The sequence below is a fragment of the Girardinichthys multiradiatus genome, chromosome 6 (assembly GCF_021462225.1).
Source record: "Girardinichthys multiradiatus isolate DD_20200921_A chromosome 6, DD_fGirMul_XY1, whole genome shotgun sequence".
Classification (NCBI taxonomy): Eukaryota; Metazoa; Chordata; class Actinopteri; order Cyprinodontiformes; family Goodeidae; genus Girardinichthys; species Girardinichthys multiradiatus.
Genome location: NC_061799.1, coordinates 39,543,228 through 39,560,178, shown reverse-complemented (window position 1 = coordinate 39,560,178; position 16,951 = coordinate 39,543,228). Strand labels below are relative to the sequence as shown.

Below are 16,951 nucleotides of genomic sequence, written 5' to 3'. Positions count from 1 at the left end.
TTCTGTTTAGATTATACTAATGAAAGACCTCGTTTTAAAGAGTTTGGTTTGAAAATGTTTTTTTCTCTATAGAGAAAACAGCGTCACTTTCTATCAAACAGATCTCATTTCCACAGATCTCATTTCCTCAAGTTTATCAGCAGCAGAGACAGACATACTGTGCATTTATGTCTTTTCTACTTCCTCTCAACCTCAAAGCCTGTGTGACATCAATTTTGTCACCTCTAACGCCCCACTAGGGTCCACCATTGCTCTTTGGAGACGTCTACACGCAGCCCAGATTTCTGTGTCTGCGTTGGCTGTGTCAGTAAGTATTTGTGAGGATGACCCAAATGCAGGCAGGTAGACAACACAGAGGATGGATCCAAATGTAAAAAAAGGGTCTAAAATCCATGAATTCAAAACATGAAACAGAGGGCAGGAAACAGAGATCCAAAAACAGAGACATGAAGTGAGAGAAACGAATGAATGAACCAGAGGGCAATATATCCTGAGGAAAGATGATTAACGGACCAAGATACAGGCAGGAAACTAACAGAGTGTAGCTGAGTGATTAACCTCAGAACAGAGATAGAAGGAATCTAAAGTAAAGAGTGGTAGAAGAGTTACTAAACATACGCAGACTTGTGGGACCTCGCAGGGACAAATAATACATCTGTTCAAAAGTTGCTGCCAAAAACAGTTGAAAATGAAAAAGACAGGACACTTCAAGCAACAAAAGAAAAGCAACAATAGATCTGGTTTGAAAGAAAGACGGACAGGATGGCTCTAATGTTACCCCATTGTGGATAATTTTGGGGCTGTCTTGTGTTGCAGTCGGTAGCACTGCTGCATGAAGGTCCTGGGTTCAAATAATTTTGCATGGAGTTTGCATGTTCCCAAGGTTTCAATTATCCCTGTTGCATCTTTTCCTACAAGAGTTTTTCCTTCCACTCAACTTTCTATACATTTCTTATTGCTTTTTTCCAATATTCAAAATTTCTAAGGAATCCATATATCATATGACTTTTACTTTCCGAAATGACAAAAAATATTGAACTTTTCACAATATGTAATTTGTTTACCTGTACTTGTACAAGAATACAAATACTGTACTGATATTCTGGTAAGAAATTGTTTTTCTTTCAGTTCATTTCGTCTTCTGGCAGACATTGTATAAACCAGAACATTATAACCCCTTATGAGGCTTTAGTAAAAACTATATATTTCTGGAGCCTTTTCCACCACACCGATCCAGTGCTAAAATTGTTATGATTCTGGCATGTCTGCTCTACCCTGTCTCCCTGGCTGCAATCAGCAGATTAGATGCAGCTGGTGGCTGCTGCAGTGTAGTGCAATCTGTGGCATGCCAAGTACCTACCTGTGTCTACCCTGATATATACTGACTCTGACAAGCAAATAGTGCCAGATTTTTGAAAGCCATTCGTATGAGTAGATATTCAGCATTCCTTCCTGTCTGATCATTGTTTTTGACCTTGCCTTGCTTTTTGGATTTATTCCTCTGCCTGCTCCCTGTCGGACTATTTGGATTTTGGTTGTCAATCTTGTTTCCTGCATCTGGTTTATGCCTCTGCTTACCCCTTGCCTGATGCCTCTTGTTCCGATCTGTTTCTGTCCTTGGATTATTGAGCCAGCCTAGCCCTCTGCCTGCCGCCCACTGAGGTTTCCCTTCTGGGTTTCAAGTTCCACTCAAGACAAAAGCAGGTTAGTGACTTTTCTGATCCCTGCAAAATCTGGAGAGACTACAAGTCACTAATTCCTCTTTCTGCCTCAGTGATTCCTGGAAGCTGTGAGGAGTGTTACCTGTGTGACCTTTTCCTGTGGCTGAATAAACCTTTTAAACTTTCAGTACTGTGTCTGGCTGAATCTTGGGTCCGCCTTTTTCTGATTCATAGCAAAAATGATGTTAGTACTTAGTTAGCACCGCTTCTTTGTCTCTCCACTGCAGTAAACTGGCTCCAAAAACTGTTAACTAACCTAGTACCAGTTTGCTGTTGGGCCAGAGGAAAGAACCAGTGTCACCAGGAGCTAGAGGTGGGCTCATGGGGAACAACAGCCAAACAAAACGTTGTAAGCATCATGTTTAAAACTGGAATGAAGTTTTATAAAAACAGAAAAATGGGAGGATGAACTACTAACTGGATGAGATGGTTATTAATCACCTAACTTTGCTCACGTTGTTCAAAAGCAAAGTTCTTTTGCAGAAATCCAGTAGTTAAGGACTGGCTCCAGAACCAGCCCTAGTTAAGCAAAGGGAACACTTTTGTGGAAAAGCCCATTCTGTGCAATGCAGTTGTTCAGCCAAGCTAGAAATAGTGGGTAATAGGGGTACATAACAATGCTATTAATGATTTGTGCATTTAGCTTGCAATAAAACAACAGTTGATCAACTTTTAACATTTGTATTCATGTCTAGAAAGAGACCATACGGTAACTGATGCCAAACAAAATAAAGAACCAGCTCCTGTTGGCTTAGGAAAATTTGTTGCTCAGTGCCATTCAAAAATGATTTATTGAAAACATATTATCAGAATAATACTAACTGCAGTAACTAATGCTGCTCTAACCATAAACAGAGGAGTCTTCCTTTGTCATTCAACAAGTTGGCTCAGTACTTGTAGTCTGTATCTGTTCGCCTGCCCAGCTGGACCTCATAGAAAAAGCCAAGTTTAGTCCCTTTTAACATGTGACCCAAAGGGTTCGGCCATGTGGGAGCCATCTGTTTTACCAGTTTAAAGCATGTAGACTAATTATCCAGCTGTGTGGTACTTTGGACCCACCCAATAAGCCTCAATGAAATGTAAAAATTCTAATCAAATTACCAGACACATATGGGTCATAGATGTGTTTTCCTGTTTTCCATTTTGAAAAAAATTCTATGTTAGAGGCCAAGCTAAGACTTATATAGAGGGTCCAGTTCTGTTTTACTCATGTGGGTTCCCCTACAGTGGGTCCCATACAAAAAGCTGTATATGAGTCTTTGTCTAGATAACTCAAACATATACTGTGTGGGGCCCAACGAAACATAATAAAAAGGGTTTGGGCTTTGGTTTCCAACATAGGAACCAGATGATTTGACCCTAGTGGGTCCCATTTAGTCAACCACTGTGGGTTTCAAAGAAAGGGTATAAATAGCCTATTTGGAGCCCAGGTTATAGCGACATCTGCATTACCCAAACATATCCCTTATGAGGCACCAAATAAACATGAAATGATTTCGCTTTTGTTTTCCCACAAATGCTTTAGCCCGTTGGACCCCACCTGTTTTGCCAAATTAAAGGAGATACACCAATCAATGTGTAACACTTTGGGCCCACAACATAGGCCTACTCATTTCTTACCAGGTTGACAAACCCATATGGGTCCCGAATGTGTGGCCCATTTGAAAGAAATGTATTCATCCTCTAATGGAGATCCAGCTAGGATCTACAGAAGGCAACCAGATGGATTTGATCGGATGGGTTTTATTTAGTCAAACTCAATATAAAATCGAGCATATAGAGCCTAGGGCCAGTAGTACATATTATTCAGATTAAAATCACTTTTTAAGAGCTCACATAAGGATGTGGGTCTGGGAGTTTCACATGAAAAACACACCATTTCCCCCCTTCAGGATTTTTTCAACCAGACTGAGACTGTATTTTCTGGGTGTGGGCAGATTAGGCTTCCAGGTTTCACTGACACATCCTCCTAATCCGCATCAAATCCCCACCCTCCAGCTCCCACTGCACTTACAGCTCAGTTCGATTCGGATGAAGTCTTTGATGCCCAGGTTTTCCAGGAACACCCCGAAGGAAGCAGTGGTCTTAAAAAAGAAGGAGACGTCTGCGCTCAGCTCTCCTTGAAAGGTGGGGAAGTGGAGGTATGACGTCTCCTGGTCAAAAAACGCTGCGTTCCAGAAGTTCCCTGTGAAACATGATTATGATATTAAACTGAATTCACTCAACAAGCAACAGACCTGACCTATCTGAAAAATTAGTTCGGTGTTTCTTTGATAGTTATTGATCTGATTTGGGGTAAAATCAGACTCTGTGATTGTAATTGAATACGACTCAAATTAAAACCAGAGAAAAGTTGACGAAGCCACATCCATGCCAGTGACCCCACATCCAAGAAGAGGACACAGCCCCCCCACCCCACACACATTCAACATTTTTATTACATGCCACACAACAAAGTTGCTTCGCCTGACATCTCTTTAATATTCTCAATGCAGTGCCTCTGCCATATTAGTCCAGACAACAGCAAATACACATGATCATTTATGACAGAATACAATGTTTGATGTGTTAACAGGTAGTTCCTCCCTGTGATTTACACAGTTTGCTAAATGTTTTCATCCCATAACCAGCACACAACTCTAAAATTTGTCTTACATGTTTAAAAAACAGAGAACATTACATGGATTTACAGTACTGTGTAGAAACTTTAATCTGCCTTTTCTCTATATTTCTCTTTAAAGGAGCCTGACTAATCTTTTAAAATTCAAATAAAATAATTAATAAAATGAATCTAATGTAAATTAAATAGAATAGAAAATACTCTAAAAGACCATAGAAAGCCTGAAGGTCAACTAAGAAACTTTTTGCAGAAACTACCACCTCTATATGCAGAGGAGCGTTGCAACATTTCTCCTGAAAGGTGAGAGCTTGGTGACTGCTGTGTGTGTCTCTGTGTGGTTCAGGGAGTCGTATATAGACTTGCAAAGAAATACATCTGTAAAGACCTGTTATTGAGAAGTTAAAAGTTAAACTGTGGCTCTCATTTGCAGCGAGGAGACAATTTCTGTAACCAGAACTATGGACTGCACTGATACTGCTATAATGGCCCCATCTGTAAGTGAATATGAACATATGAACAGAAAGAATTTCAATATATTTGCAACCTAGGATGCACTAATGTGTTTCACTAATGCTATGGCACGATGGCCTCCTCAGCTCATGATTCCTTTATACAAAATAATTAAAAGTGTTGGAAAAAACCTCAATCAGACTCTGTGTACGATGGCGCCATCTAGGTCATTTTCTATTTTTTTTATGTGACATCCTGAATGGTTTTTAAAGACTTAAAATACTTAACATAGTGAGTGTGGTGATAGTCTTCCTAATAGGAATATGGGAGGAATATTCAGGTCATTATAATGATCAGCATTGAGCTATAATTGAGTTTAGTGCAGCAGCTAGAGCGCCGTGTGGATTTGATGCAGACATTGTAGAAGTAAAGGAGTTCAAGCCGACCTATTCATGTCAGGTTTGAGTTGCTGATGTCATTCAAGAAGTGGCTGGTTTGAAGTAATTCACCACAAACACCCCTCATGGTGTGTAGACAAAGTCTCTCTTAGTGTTTTGCCACAGAAAGGAACTGGTTTGGTTATTTTACTGTCACGGCACCGTTGCCATGGTTATTTGGACACGTGATGGATGACTTCTGGCTATTTATAATACTTTGCATATATATTTAAAGGCGGGGACCCGGCGGTCCAAGCGCCACGTGAAGCTGTATCAAATTCACTGCAAATTGGGATGTATGGCTACGTGTGCAGTGACGTGTCTACGCACAGTTTCATACAACTGAATTTCTTTGTGCCCCGCAAATTTCAGAATTTCTCTCTGCAGCCAACCTTTAGTATGAAAGATATGCAACCTTTTGTACATGAGGCCCCAGGTGACTTCATCAGTATACTATTTGAGGCATGACCAATATTTTCCTATAATTATATTATTTATTTAAAAAACTGATAATCATGAACTAATTAATGATGGGACACTGAATTTAGCTCAAAATACTTGGGTGATGACCGTGTGTTAATCTAAACTTAATCTGCATCAACTGAATTTAGAGCTAGTTCCTGTTAAGGGTCACTACATTGTAAACCAGTGATGGACTTACTGTCGCCGTGACACTGAAGCGATCCCACCCTGTATGCAGCTTCTGAACTAGGTCTCTGAACATCACCAAGCACCAGAGATCTGACCGGCAGGCTCTCCTTATGGGAAATAAAGCCGGAGTCTTCGCTCCTTTGAGAGGAAGAGAAACAGTTGAGATAGTGGAGGAGGGAAACTGGCAAGGTGTGAGGAAATAAAGGGCAGCGAGAGGAGAGACAAACGTTTGGGGAGTAAATAAGGATGAAAGTAGATGGTGGAAAAAGAACAGATTAAAGAAAATAAGTCACACAAGGAAAAAGAAAGGAGAAGATTAAAAGCAGGAAGGTAAGTTTAAAATGAACTGAAGCTGCAAGACAAATTACTCTTTCATGCTTTCACATGTATTCTAATTAAACTAATTGGCTTGCAAGGAACTACAACAACAACAACAGCATGATTTGGCTCTGAGCAGATCTTTATTTATTTTTTCCTCCTGAGGATGACATTTTACTAGTCAGCCTGATTGTTTCCATCCGGACAGTTAACATCTCTGCCTCCTCTGTGACTACTATTCTCCACAGAGCACTGCAGGTGGACAGCTAAGCGAACGGCCCAGTCCATTTACACCCGTGTTCAGATGATCTGAACGTCACTCTCCCTGTCAGGCGAGGATTTATCTGAGAGTAGGAGCCACTGGTGTAGAGAAAGCATCAGTATGGAGAGGTTTTAGAGTCTGGTGCAGCAAAGTGGGGTATTTTTATTTTTACACAGATTTATTATTCTTCACTGACGTGCAAAAGATCATGATCTGATGGCCTTACTGTTTGCTGCTATGGTCAACATAAGTCAAGCCCAGTAGGAAAAATATGACCCCCACTGATAATAATGCATGTATTTGTAGTCATCAGTACCACTCCATCCGGTCAGCGTCACAGTTACAGTAGAGCTGTGGATCCACGCAGTCGCCCTGTAGGCCGCAGGCACACTGCTGACTCCCTGGATGAGCTCCTCCCCAGTAAGTCTGGACCAGTCCGGGACCGGGACCGGGACCACCGAGCCACCAGGTGAACGGAGAACCCTCTGTAACATAAAACAAGACATTTTTGTTTTTTATTCATCTTTTGCAGCTTCTCTGCCAGGGAACTTTTTCATGCCTTCTAGCCAGATACCAGCTTGAATAATACTCATATGGCATGAAGAAGGACAGTATAAAAAAATCCAGTTTTTATTTTAGAAGATGGACGGATGCAGATATGACATGCAACTCCAGAAGTATTTACACCCCAAATATTTTCACATTTTGTTACGTTACAGCCAGAAACATCATTTGGATTGTATGTGATCGAGCGACAAAAAAAGCATAATCCTGAAGCAGAAGGAAAACAAAAATAAAACACAAAAAGTGTTGAGTGCACTTGGCATCCCCAAAGCATGATGCTGCCACCACCATGTACAGGTCCTTCTCAAAATATTAGCATATTGTGATAAAGTTCATTATTTTCCATAATGTCATGATGAAAATTTAACATTTATATATTTTAGATTCATTGCACACTAACTGAAATATTTCAGGTCTTTTATTGTCTTAATACAGAGGATTTTGGCATACAGCTCATGAAAACCCAAAATTCCTATCTCACAAAATTAGCATATCATTAAAAGGGTCTCTAAACGAGCTATGAACCTAATCATCTGAATCAACAAGTTAACTCTAAACACCTGCAAAAGATTCCTGAGGCCTTTAAAACTCCCAGCCTGGTTCATCACTCAAAACCCCAATCATGGGTAAGACTGCCGACCTGACTGCTGTCCAGAAGGCCACTATTGACACCCTCAAGCAAGAGGGTAAGACACAGAAAGAAATTTCTGAACGAATAAGTTGTTCCCAGAGTGCTGTATCAAGGCACCTCAGTGGGAAGTCTGTGGGAAGGAAAAAGTGTGGCAGAAAACGCTGCACAACGAGAAGAGGTGACCGGACCCTGAGGAAGATTGTGGAGAAGGGCCGATTCCAGACCTTGGGGGACCTGCGGAAGCAGTGGACTGAGTCTGGAGTAGAAACATCCAGAGCCACCGTGCACAGGCGTGTGCAGGAAATGGGCTACAGGTGCCGCATTCCCCAGGTCAAGCCACTTTTGAACCAGAAACAGCGGCAGAAGCGCCTGACCTGGGCTACAGAGAAGCAGCACTGGACTGTTGCTCAGTGGTCCAAAGTACTTTTTTCGGATGAAAGCAAATTCTGCATGTCATTCGGAAATCAAGGTGCCAGAGTCTGGAGGAAGACTGGGGAGAAGGAAATGCCAAAATGCCAGAAGTCCAGTGTCAAGTACCCACAGTCGGTGATGGTCTGGGGTGCCGTGTCAGCTGCTGGTGTTGGTCCACTGTGTTTTATCAAGGGCAGGGTCAATGCAGCTAGCTATCAGGAGATTTTGGAGCACTTCATGCTTCCATCTGCTGAAAAGCTTTATGGAGATGAAGATTTCATTTTTCAGCACGACCTGGCACCTGCTCACAGTGCCAAAACCACTGGTAAATGGTTTACTGACCATGGTATCACTGTGCTCAATTGGCCTGCCAACTCTCCTGACCTGAACCCCATAGAGAATCTGTGGGATATTGTGAAGAGAACGTTGAGAGACTCAAGACCCAACACTCTGGATGAGCTAAAGGCCGCTATCGAAGCATCCTGGGCCTCCATAAGACCTCAGCAGTGCCACAGGCTGATTGCCTCCATGCCACGCCGCATTGAAGCAGTCATTTCTGCAAAAGGATTCCCGACCAAGTATTGAGTGATTAACTGTACATGATTATTTGAAGGTTGACGTTTTTTGTATTAAAAACACTTTTCTTTTATTGGTCGGATGAAATATGCTAATTTTGTGAGATAGGAATTTTGGGTTTTCATGAGCTGTATGCCACAATCATCCATATTAAGACAATAAAAGACCTGAAATATTTCAGTTAGTGTGCAATGAATCTAAAATATATGAATGTTAAATTTTCATCATGACATTATGGAAAATAATGAACTTTATCACAATATGCTAATATTTTGAGAAGAACCTGTATGTGATGGGTGATGTGCTTTAATGCTCTGCTTGATATTTATAAAATAAACTTTACTAGAAACTACTGTGGAAATATTTCAACACAGAGACAGAAACAAAAAGGAAAAAATAAGAAGTACGAAAGAGAGAGCGGTGGGGCAAAAAAGAAAAAGGGAGAGAAAGAGAAGTGAATGGAGGAGAGAAAGAAGGATGAAGAGAATACAAGATAACACCCTGCTTGCTTCTACACCTGCAGAAACATATATAATAGCAGCTTTTTTACCGAAAAGTGGACGGTACTTATGAATGCAAGATGTAATTAAAGCTGCAAGCAGCATTGAAGGCCCTCGCACCTCAACACAACTCGGCCTGTGCAGCAACCGCGAGAGCCTGGCATCGCCGCCTACCCATGACCGAAGAGGCTGCCATTCAATTCCACACATCGCCACTAATGTGACTGTGAGCGACATGTCATATGATGTTCGGACATGCAGAGTTCTCATCTGGCGAGAAGCATTTAAAATTTGGGGGAAATCCGACCTTCCAGTTTTTTATTAGTGGGCGGAGCTGAAATGATGTCATGAACTGACTGTGACAACATGTTCAGCATTGATCCCTGATGATGTATGCAAAATTTCTAGTAGATCCAATGAGAATTTGCCACGCCATCATAGCCACACCCTCCAGCAAGGCCAGTCAGTACTGGCGACTGTCTTAGAACATCATGTTATCCGTTACTTGGAACAGTTTCAAGTTGATTAGGTAAAGAACATCAAAAACTGACTTTCTAAAGGAAAACATGACACTTCCTGTTCTCAGGGGGCAGGGCTTCAATGATGTCAGCATCTGATGAATATTGTTCAGGGCCAGAGGCCAATCAGTCTTAGAAGGTTTCAGATCTCTGTGACTTTCCTTGTAGGAGCTATATCAATTTCGTCTTTTATGGCAAGAAGTCATATTTTGAGGCGTGGCCACACCCATACGCTTTCATGTATCTAAAAGCTTTTGATAACTTTTGATCCCTAGTGCCTCATTCAAAGCATGGCTTGGGGCTGATTTTTAAAAATTGTCTATGGGGTGCTGTGGATGAAATAGGCCACGCCCACCAATTACGTCATCAGATCTCTGTTGGGGACTGGACTAGGATCAATCACATTGAATTTGGTGCAGATCAGATGATGTATGTGGAAATTAAAGCCAAACGTATGGCTATGGCGTGACGTCCAACTTCGCCGCGCCACCACGGCCACGCCCTTTTATGAAAAGTCACTGTGCTTCAAACGAAGTTAGACCCACTAGTTATCTGTCACCTGACAGTTTTAAGTTGATTGAGTGTAGACAGCCAGAAAGCGACCTTTCCCTGTAAAAATAGTGACTTCCTGTTCTCAGGTGGCGTGGCTTTGATGATGTCAGCATATGACCCCATAGGATTGTCGGGAACCCAGAAGGTCCTCCTTCATGCCAACTTTGGTGTGATTTGGCGTTTCTTTGGGAAAGTTATTGCATTTTTTCACTTTGGGCGCGAACGCCATTTACGTGTCCCGGCCACTCTTAGAAATGTCGGTTTGACTCAACATGTTAAACAGCAAACGCACAAACAGGGACATATTTTGGACTTGATCATCACTAAGGGTTTAAGCATTTCCAAGGTGTCTGTAACTGATGTTGCCCTATCTGACCACTTTTCTGTTATTTCTGAAAGCATCATCTCCAATGACTCAGTTTGCCAAAGACACATGATAAGAAAACGCATCTTTAAGGACGGTGCTGCTGAAACCTTTAACCAGATTTACTCTTCTACCTCCACTTTGCCCTGTAACACTGTAGATGAGCTTGTAGAAAACGTTCATTCTAAAATCTCAGACATCATTGATTCAATTGCTCCAATTAAAGTGAAAGTCGTTTCTGGGAAGAAAATGTGTCGAAAGAAGTGTCGAAAAGCTGAACGCAGGTGGAGAAAGACTGGACTCCAGGTTCACTATATTATCTATAAAGAGAGACTATACAGATATAACCTACAACTGAAAAATGCAAGAGAATCTTTCTTTTCTGAGATTATCAGCAAAAATATAAACAATGCTCATGGATTATTTGCCACGGTCGACAGGTTAACAAACCCTCCTGTAATTGTAGCATCTGAACTCCACTCTACTAGGGCCTGCAATGAGTTTGCTAAATTCTTTACTGAAAAAACCCAAAAGATCAGAGGGGCAGTCAGCACATCCACATCAACTCCAGTACCAATGTTGTCTCCAACTAGACCTGATTTTGACAAAATTTCCCAATTTCCCCAAGTAAACTGCAAAATCTTAGAAGAAATTGTACAGCAACTAAGCTCTTCTTCCTGCTGTCTCGATCTTTTACCCACAGGTTTCCTTAAGAAAGCTGTGCCTGTCATAATGTCTGATTTAACACAAATAATAAACACGTCCCTTTTGTCAGGTGTTTTTCCCCAGGCCCTAAAAACAGCAATTATCAAACCTCTATTGAAAAAGAGCAACTTGGACAAGCTGCTACTACAGAACTACAGGCCTATATCTAACCTCCCCTTCATCAGTAAGATTATTGAAAAAGCTGTGTTTCAACAGTTAAACAACTTCCTAACAACGACCAATCGCTTCGATGTCTTCCAGTCAGGCTTCCTGCTCACCACAGTATATAGACTGCTCTTGTCAAAGTGTTCAATGACATCCGTATAAATGCAGACTGTGGAAGAACCACAGTGCTGGTATTATTGGACCTTAGTACAGCATTCGACACTGTTGATCACTCCATTTTCTTAGAGCGCCTGGAAAACTGGGTCGGCCTTTCTGGTACAGCATTGGTTTAAATCCTACTTTAAGGACAGGGACCTTTTTGTGTCAGTAGGTAACTTTACATCAGAGACCACAAAAATCCCAAGGGTCCATCTTAGGGCCCCTCCTATTCAATATCTACATACTCCTCCTAACTCAGATTTTAATAAACAAGGCAAGTTATCATAACTATGCTGACGACAAAAAGCTATACGTTACGATGTCACCAGGTGACTATGAACCCATTCAATCGCTTCGAGCTTAGAAGAAATCAATGCATGGATGTGCCAAAATTTTCTTCAGCTGAATCAAAACAAAACTGAAGTAATAATCTTTGGACCAAAGGAAGAGCGTTTAAAAGTTAGCCCACAGCTTCAGTTAATACAGCTAGAAACCACCAGTCAGGCTCGAAACCTGGGTGTAGTGATGGACTCAGACCTGAACCTTCAGAGGCACATAAAGGTAGTAACAAGGTCGGCCTTCTATCACCTAAAGAACATCTTCAGGATTGTCTCAGCAGGACCTTGAAAAACTAACTCATGCGTTCATCTTTAGTAGAATTGATTACTGCAACGGTGTCTTCACAGGTTTGCCTAAAAAGTCGATCAGACAGCTGCAGTCGATCCAGAATGCTGCTGCCCGCGTCCTCACCAGAACTAAGAAAGTGGAGCACATCAGCCCGGTTCTAAAGTCTCTACACTTGGTCCCTGTAGCTCAGAGAATAGAGTTAAAAATACTTCTGTCTATAAATCACTGAAAATACATTACAGACTTGTTGTCAGTGTATCAACCACCCAGACCTTTCAGGTCTTCTGGCTCAAATCTACTCTGCATACCCAGAACCTGAACCAAACATGGAGAAGCAGCTTATGCTCCACTAATCTGGAATAAACTCCCAGAAAACTTTAAAAGCGCCGAAACCCTAAGTTACTTTAAATCAAGATTAAAAACTATTTGTTTAGAGTGGCCTTTGAATGTGTTATCTAAACATTATTAAAGATTTCAGTCCAATTTTTCTTTCGTTTTCTTATCCATCATTCTATTCTCTTTATTTTTTTTTATATTACCTCTGTTGTTTGATTTTATGTATCAATGTAATGTTTTTCCTTATGTACAGCGCCTTGAGTGCCTTGTTGCTGAAAAGCGCTATATAAATCAACTTAACTTGACTTGACACACCAAAGCACCCAGCCCCGGACACCGAGAGCCTCAAGTACACCAGCAGGCAGAGACACCAACCACCGGCAGGAAGTGTGGCGGGGAGGAAATAGACCCCCCGTTTGATGGGGGGCCTAAAGTGATCCAGGAGAGGGAGCAGTTCAAGACCCAACCTGACACAAAAAACAGGCACACAGTCACGATCACACATTCCCACCCTCATGCGTACACATAAAACACTCACACCCACGCACCCAACGAGAAGACAAACAACAATGGACGCCGTACACTCACTCACATTCCCCATACATACTCTTTACTCCAAGGTCCAGGTGCCAATACCCCATAGGGACAACCAGCCCCCGGACCGAGGAGGTTGTACCTTTCCCTCCGGGGGTGGAGACAGGCAGACTGCCCCAGCGGCAGCCTAGAGTATGGCACTGTCCGAACCCGAGCGACCCCAACCCAGACCCGACCCCCCGCCCTGACCACATTCCTCAACGACCCCCATCGTCATCCGGAAAGGGGGGCATGCACAAAAGAGAGGTCTACATGGCCCAAACGAGTCTGCCAACCAGAGCCGCCACAGAATGAAACAGTCCCAACCCCCCAATGAATTCACATCTCAATCCCATCAGCCCCCCACCCCCCTTGAACCCCAACATGAATTTCCCCACAGGGCCACCCCCAACCAGGACACAGACATCGAACACTTGCCCCCCGAAGCCAAACGCCACAAATCCCCTCCCCACAGGAGCACACCCCCACAGGTGAGCTCCAGTCCTGAAAAGCTGACGAAGCCACATCCATGCCAGTGACCCCACATCCAAGAAGAGGACACAGCCCCCCCACCCCACACACATTCAACATTTTTATTACATGCCACACAACAAAGTTGCTTCGCCTGACATCTCTTTAATATTCTCAATGCAGTGCCTCTGCCATATTAGTCCAGACAACAGCAGATACACATGATCATTTATGACAGAATACAATGTTTGATGTGTTAACAGGTAGTTCTTGTTTCACTAAAGTGATCTTTTTTTAAATGCCAACTAAAAACATGGTTAGAAAAGATTGATTGACATTTTTCATTCAATTACACATTTAAAAGTAGAAAAACAATGCCTTTAAAGTGGTAAAAGTGGTTTGTCTCTCTGCACAAAGTCTGTGGATTAGGACTCCATGTTGTTAATTCAAAGCCACCTCAGGATCAAAGAGATGCTATTTCTGTTTCAAACATTCATGACCTGGGGTTTTGTGTTTGAGGCCAGACTTCAGGTAAACTGAAGGAAAAGCTATGAAATAATATTCTCTATCCTCCCCTCCTTCTCAAAATAAGATTAGGAGATTACATGGTTGATTAGTGAGATCAACCTTTGAATAATTAAAATATAATCCTCCATACAGACTAAAATAAAAACAAATAAATGCATCTGAGGTGAATCTGCTTCATTCAACAATAATATTCAGAGGTTTCTGTAAACTTGCTGTCATGATATGACATCCTTGGACTTGGTTTGTGTTTTGTGTTAACTTTTGTTTAGTTCTGTTTCCCTGTGTTGTTAATCAGTTCCACCTGTCCCCTCTGCCAGCTTGTCACACCTGTTCTTAGTTCCTGTGATTACTTGCCTTTGTTTTCTCCCTGTATATTAGTTGGTCTGTGTTCTTTGTTCCCTGCTGGTTCCTCTGTTTATTTACTCACTGTTCTGCCATTTTTCATTTCCCTGATCAGTTCTTTGTGTTTTGCTACTTCCTCGAGATTGCTAATTAAAGATGGAGATTCCTTTAATTAGGCAGCTGCCAAGCTCTTATCTGCACTTTGGTCCGATCCAAACTCAGAAGCTGACACTTGCAGAATTTTCTGGTAGACAGATTTACAAACAACAGTTGCATAATAAATAATATCGTGAAGTTGTAAAAGATGCATGAAAACAATCATCTAACTTTACAGAAGAACTTAAAGGTAGTTAATGTTTACACATTTGATTGTTGGTTTGCAGATATTTGATCATGAAGGTCAGACTACAGTATTTCAATGCCTGGACCTTGACTGAGACGTCAATCCATGGTTGAGAGTTAGTATGAGGTGTTAAAGCTGATATGCTGTTTTATTTTCTCCAAGTATGGTGTTCAGACCGATAGCCAAACACCTCTAATATAGTCCCATCTTTCCAAAAGACATCATTCTAGAAGGCATTCAGATGTATCTTTGCAAACTAAAGTCGTGCTGCCATTTTCTCCTTCAACTCTTCCAACAGGCCATACTCAGTCAATTCTTTACTGTCCTGCTATGAAGTTGAACTTTTAATAGGTTAACTGAAGAATGCAGAGTATGAGATGGAGCTCTTAGGTCTGTTATAATTCCTCTGTGAATTGCACAGTTTCACCTTGGGGTACATTTGTTTTGGGATGTCAACTTCTGGCAAGCTTGACAGCTGTCTTAAATGTTTTCTACCTGTGGAAAATCTTTCTTGCAGTACACCCATTCTTCAAACTGTTTGTAAACTGACCCTTCCCAGATTGATGAGCAGCACCAGTTGCTTCTCTGAGCTAATTGCTGATGTCTGTCTTCTTCTTGACATTTAACACACACTCATATGACCCAGAGCAGCAAGCTGCAAAATCTCTGGCTTTTACTGATGTGGTGACACCATCAATCATGAGTCAATGAAGTGCATATGAGCTGCAGCACCTGGCTGCTATTTTTCCTATTTACTCCCAAAAAATCAGTATAGGTTTTCCACACTGTTTTCCATTTTGGCTCCATTTTTAAGTACACTTTTTTGGTACATTTGATGTTCAGTTTTATCAATTTTAGAAGTTTCCAGAAGAATTAGCTCATTCTAATTATGCCCTGATATGTAAAAGGATGCGGTTTATTTTTAGCATGATTGTTACAGACACCTTTATTTCCTTTAAAATGACATTTTTAGAAAGAAAATTGTTCTTCTGGTCTTCAAGTTTACAGCATATTTAAATTGACTGATATGATCAAAAAGATAAGAAGATAATAAATAACCAATATGCACCACATTATAACCACAACGCATTATTCATTACGTCAAATCAGTGCAGATATTTTCTACCTAGAGTGTTGAGTAGGCGGGACTTCTTGCAGTGATAGGACAGTTCCTGTTGGCAGTGCTCTGATTGGTGGATGATGGTTTTCAGTTGCTCCTCCTCAGACATGTAGTCAAAATGAACCAAGTGTTGGTTTTCACCCGGAGAGGGCCGGACTTTGGTCAGCTCTGTGTTGTTGTGCTGGATCACCATCCATGTGTTCTCTTCTGGTGACAATACAGTGATAAATACTATTGATTACCACTGAAATCAACATTACAGCATCCAACTTTGTCCTTCAATATCTGTAACACAATTTCCATTCAGAAGTATTTAAACAATGAAGTGACCACAGCACAAATATAGATGGATGGATGGTGATGGATGGATGGATGAGAGTAACAAATGGATACAACAGTGGGTTGCGAAGTCTGGAACAACAGATTTTTTCCATATTTTGTTATATTTTCCCACCTCGTCCAGACCTGGAAAACACTTTCAATTCCAGACTTTTCCAGACAACATAGGAGGGCTGGTTTAGAAGCCTTGAATTTGTGACTAATTATGTATGTTTAAAACTTATTTTTATTTATTATTATCAATAGCTATTTAGTTATTTTAAATAGTTCTATCTTTGGATCTAAAGTCAAATCATTCAAGAAGGGCTTGAAACAGAAACCTAAAATGAAAATAAAGAAGAAACACTAGAAGTCTGTGGAGCTGTGGGATGAAAAATTGAGCTTTGTCATTAAGATTAACACCCTGCATCTGTTTATATGATAAACATGAACAAGGAAGACAGACACGATTATATGAAAGAAAAGATAAGGAGGATTATTTGTAATTAAGCAGTCATGTAAAACATTAATGAGGAAAGATGGATTGAGAGCTTTTGCATTTGTCACCTGTCATGTTGCAGTAGACCAGCTGTGGTTTGATGGGTCCGCCGCCGTCCACGTCGATGTAAAAGTAGCCCGACGTGTTTCCATTGTGTTTGTATGCTTCACATGACTGTTCATACACAGCT

The 16,951-nt window shown here is 41.3% G+C and overlaps 1 protein-coding gene across 4 annotated transcripts in view; it reads right to left on the bottom strand.

Moving 5' to 3' along the window:
* The window catches only part of LOC124869479 (contactin-associated protein-like 4), a 255,881-nt gene that overhangs the window by 51,563 nt on the left and 187,367 nt on the right, over nucleotides 1-16,951 (bottom strand). For all 4 annotated transcript variants that reach the window (XM_047367336.1, XM_047367335.1, XM_047367337.1 and 1 more), the window contains 5 exons: nucleotides 16,830-16,949; nucleotides 15,951-16,151; nucleotides 6,776-6,944; nucleotides 5,890-6,017; nucleotides 3,736-3,906 (listed from right to left, as the gene is read on the bottom strand). In XM_047367336.1, the coding sequence (XP_047223292.1) occupies nucleotides 3,736-3,906; nucleotides 5,890-6,017; nucleotides 6,776-6,944; nucleotides 15,951-16,151; nucleotides 16,830-16,949 (789 nt within the window). The remainder of the gene's footprint in view (nucleotides 1-3,735; nucleotides 3,907-5,889; nucleotides 6,018-6,775; nucleotides 6,945-15,950; nucleotides 16,152-16,829; nucleotides 16,950-16,951) is intronic.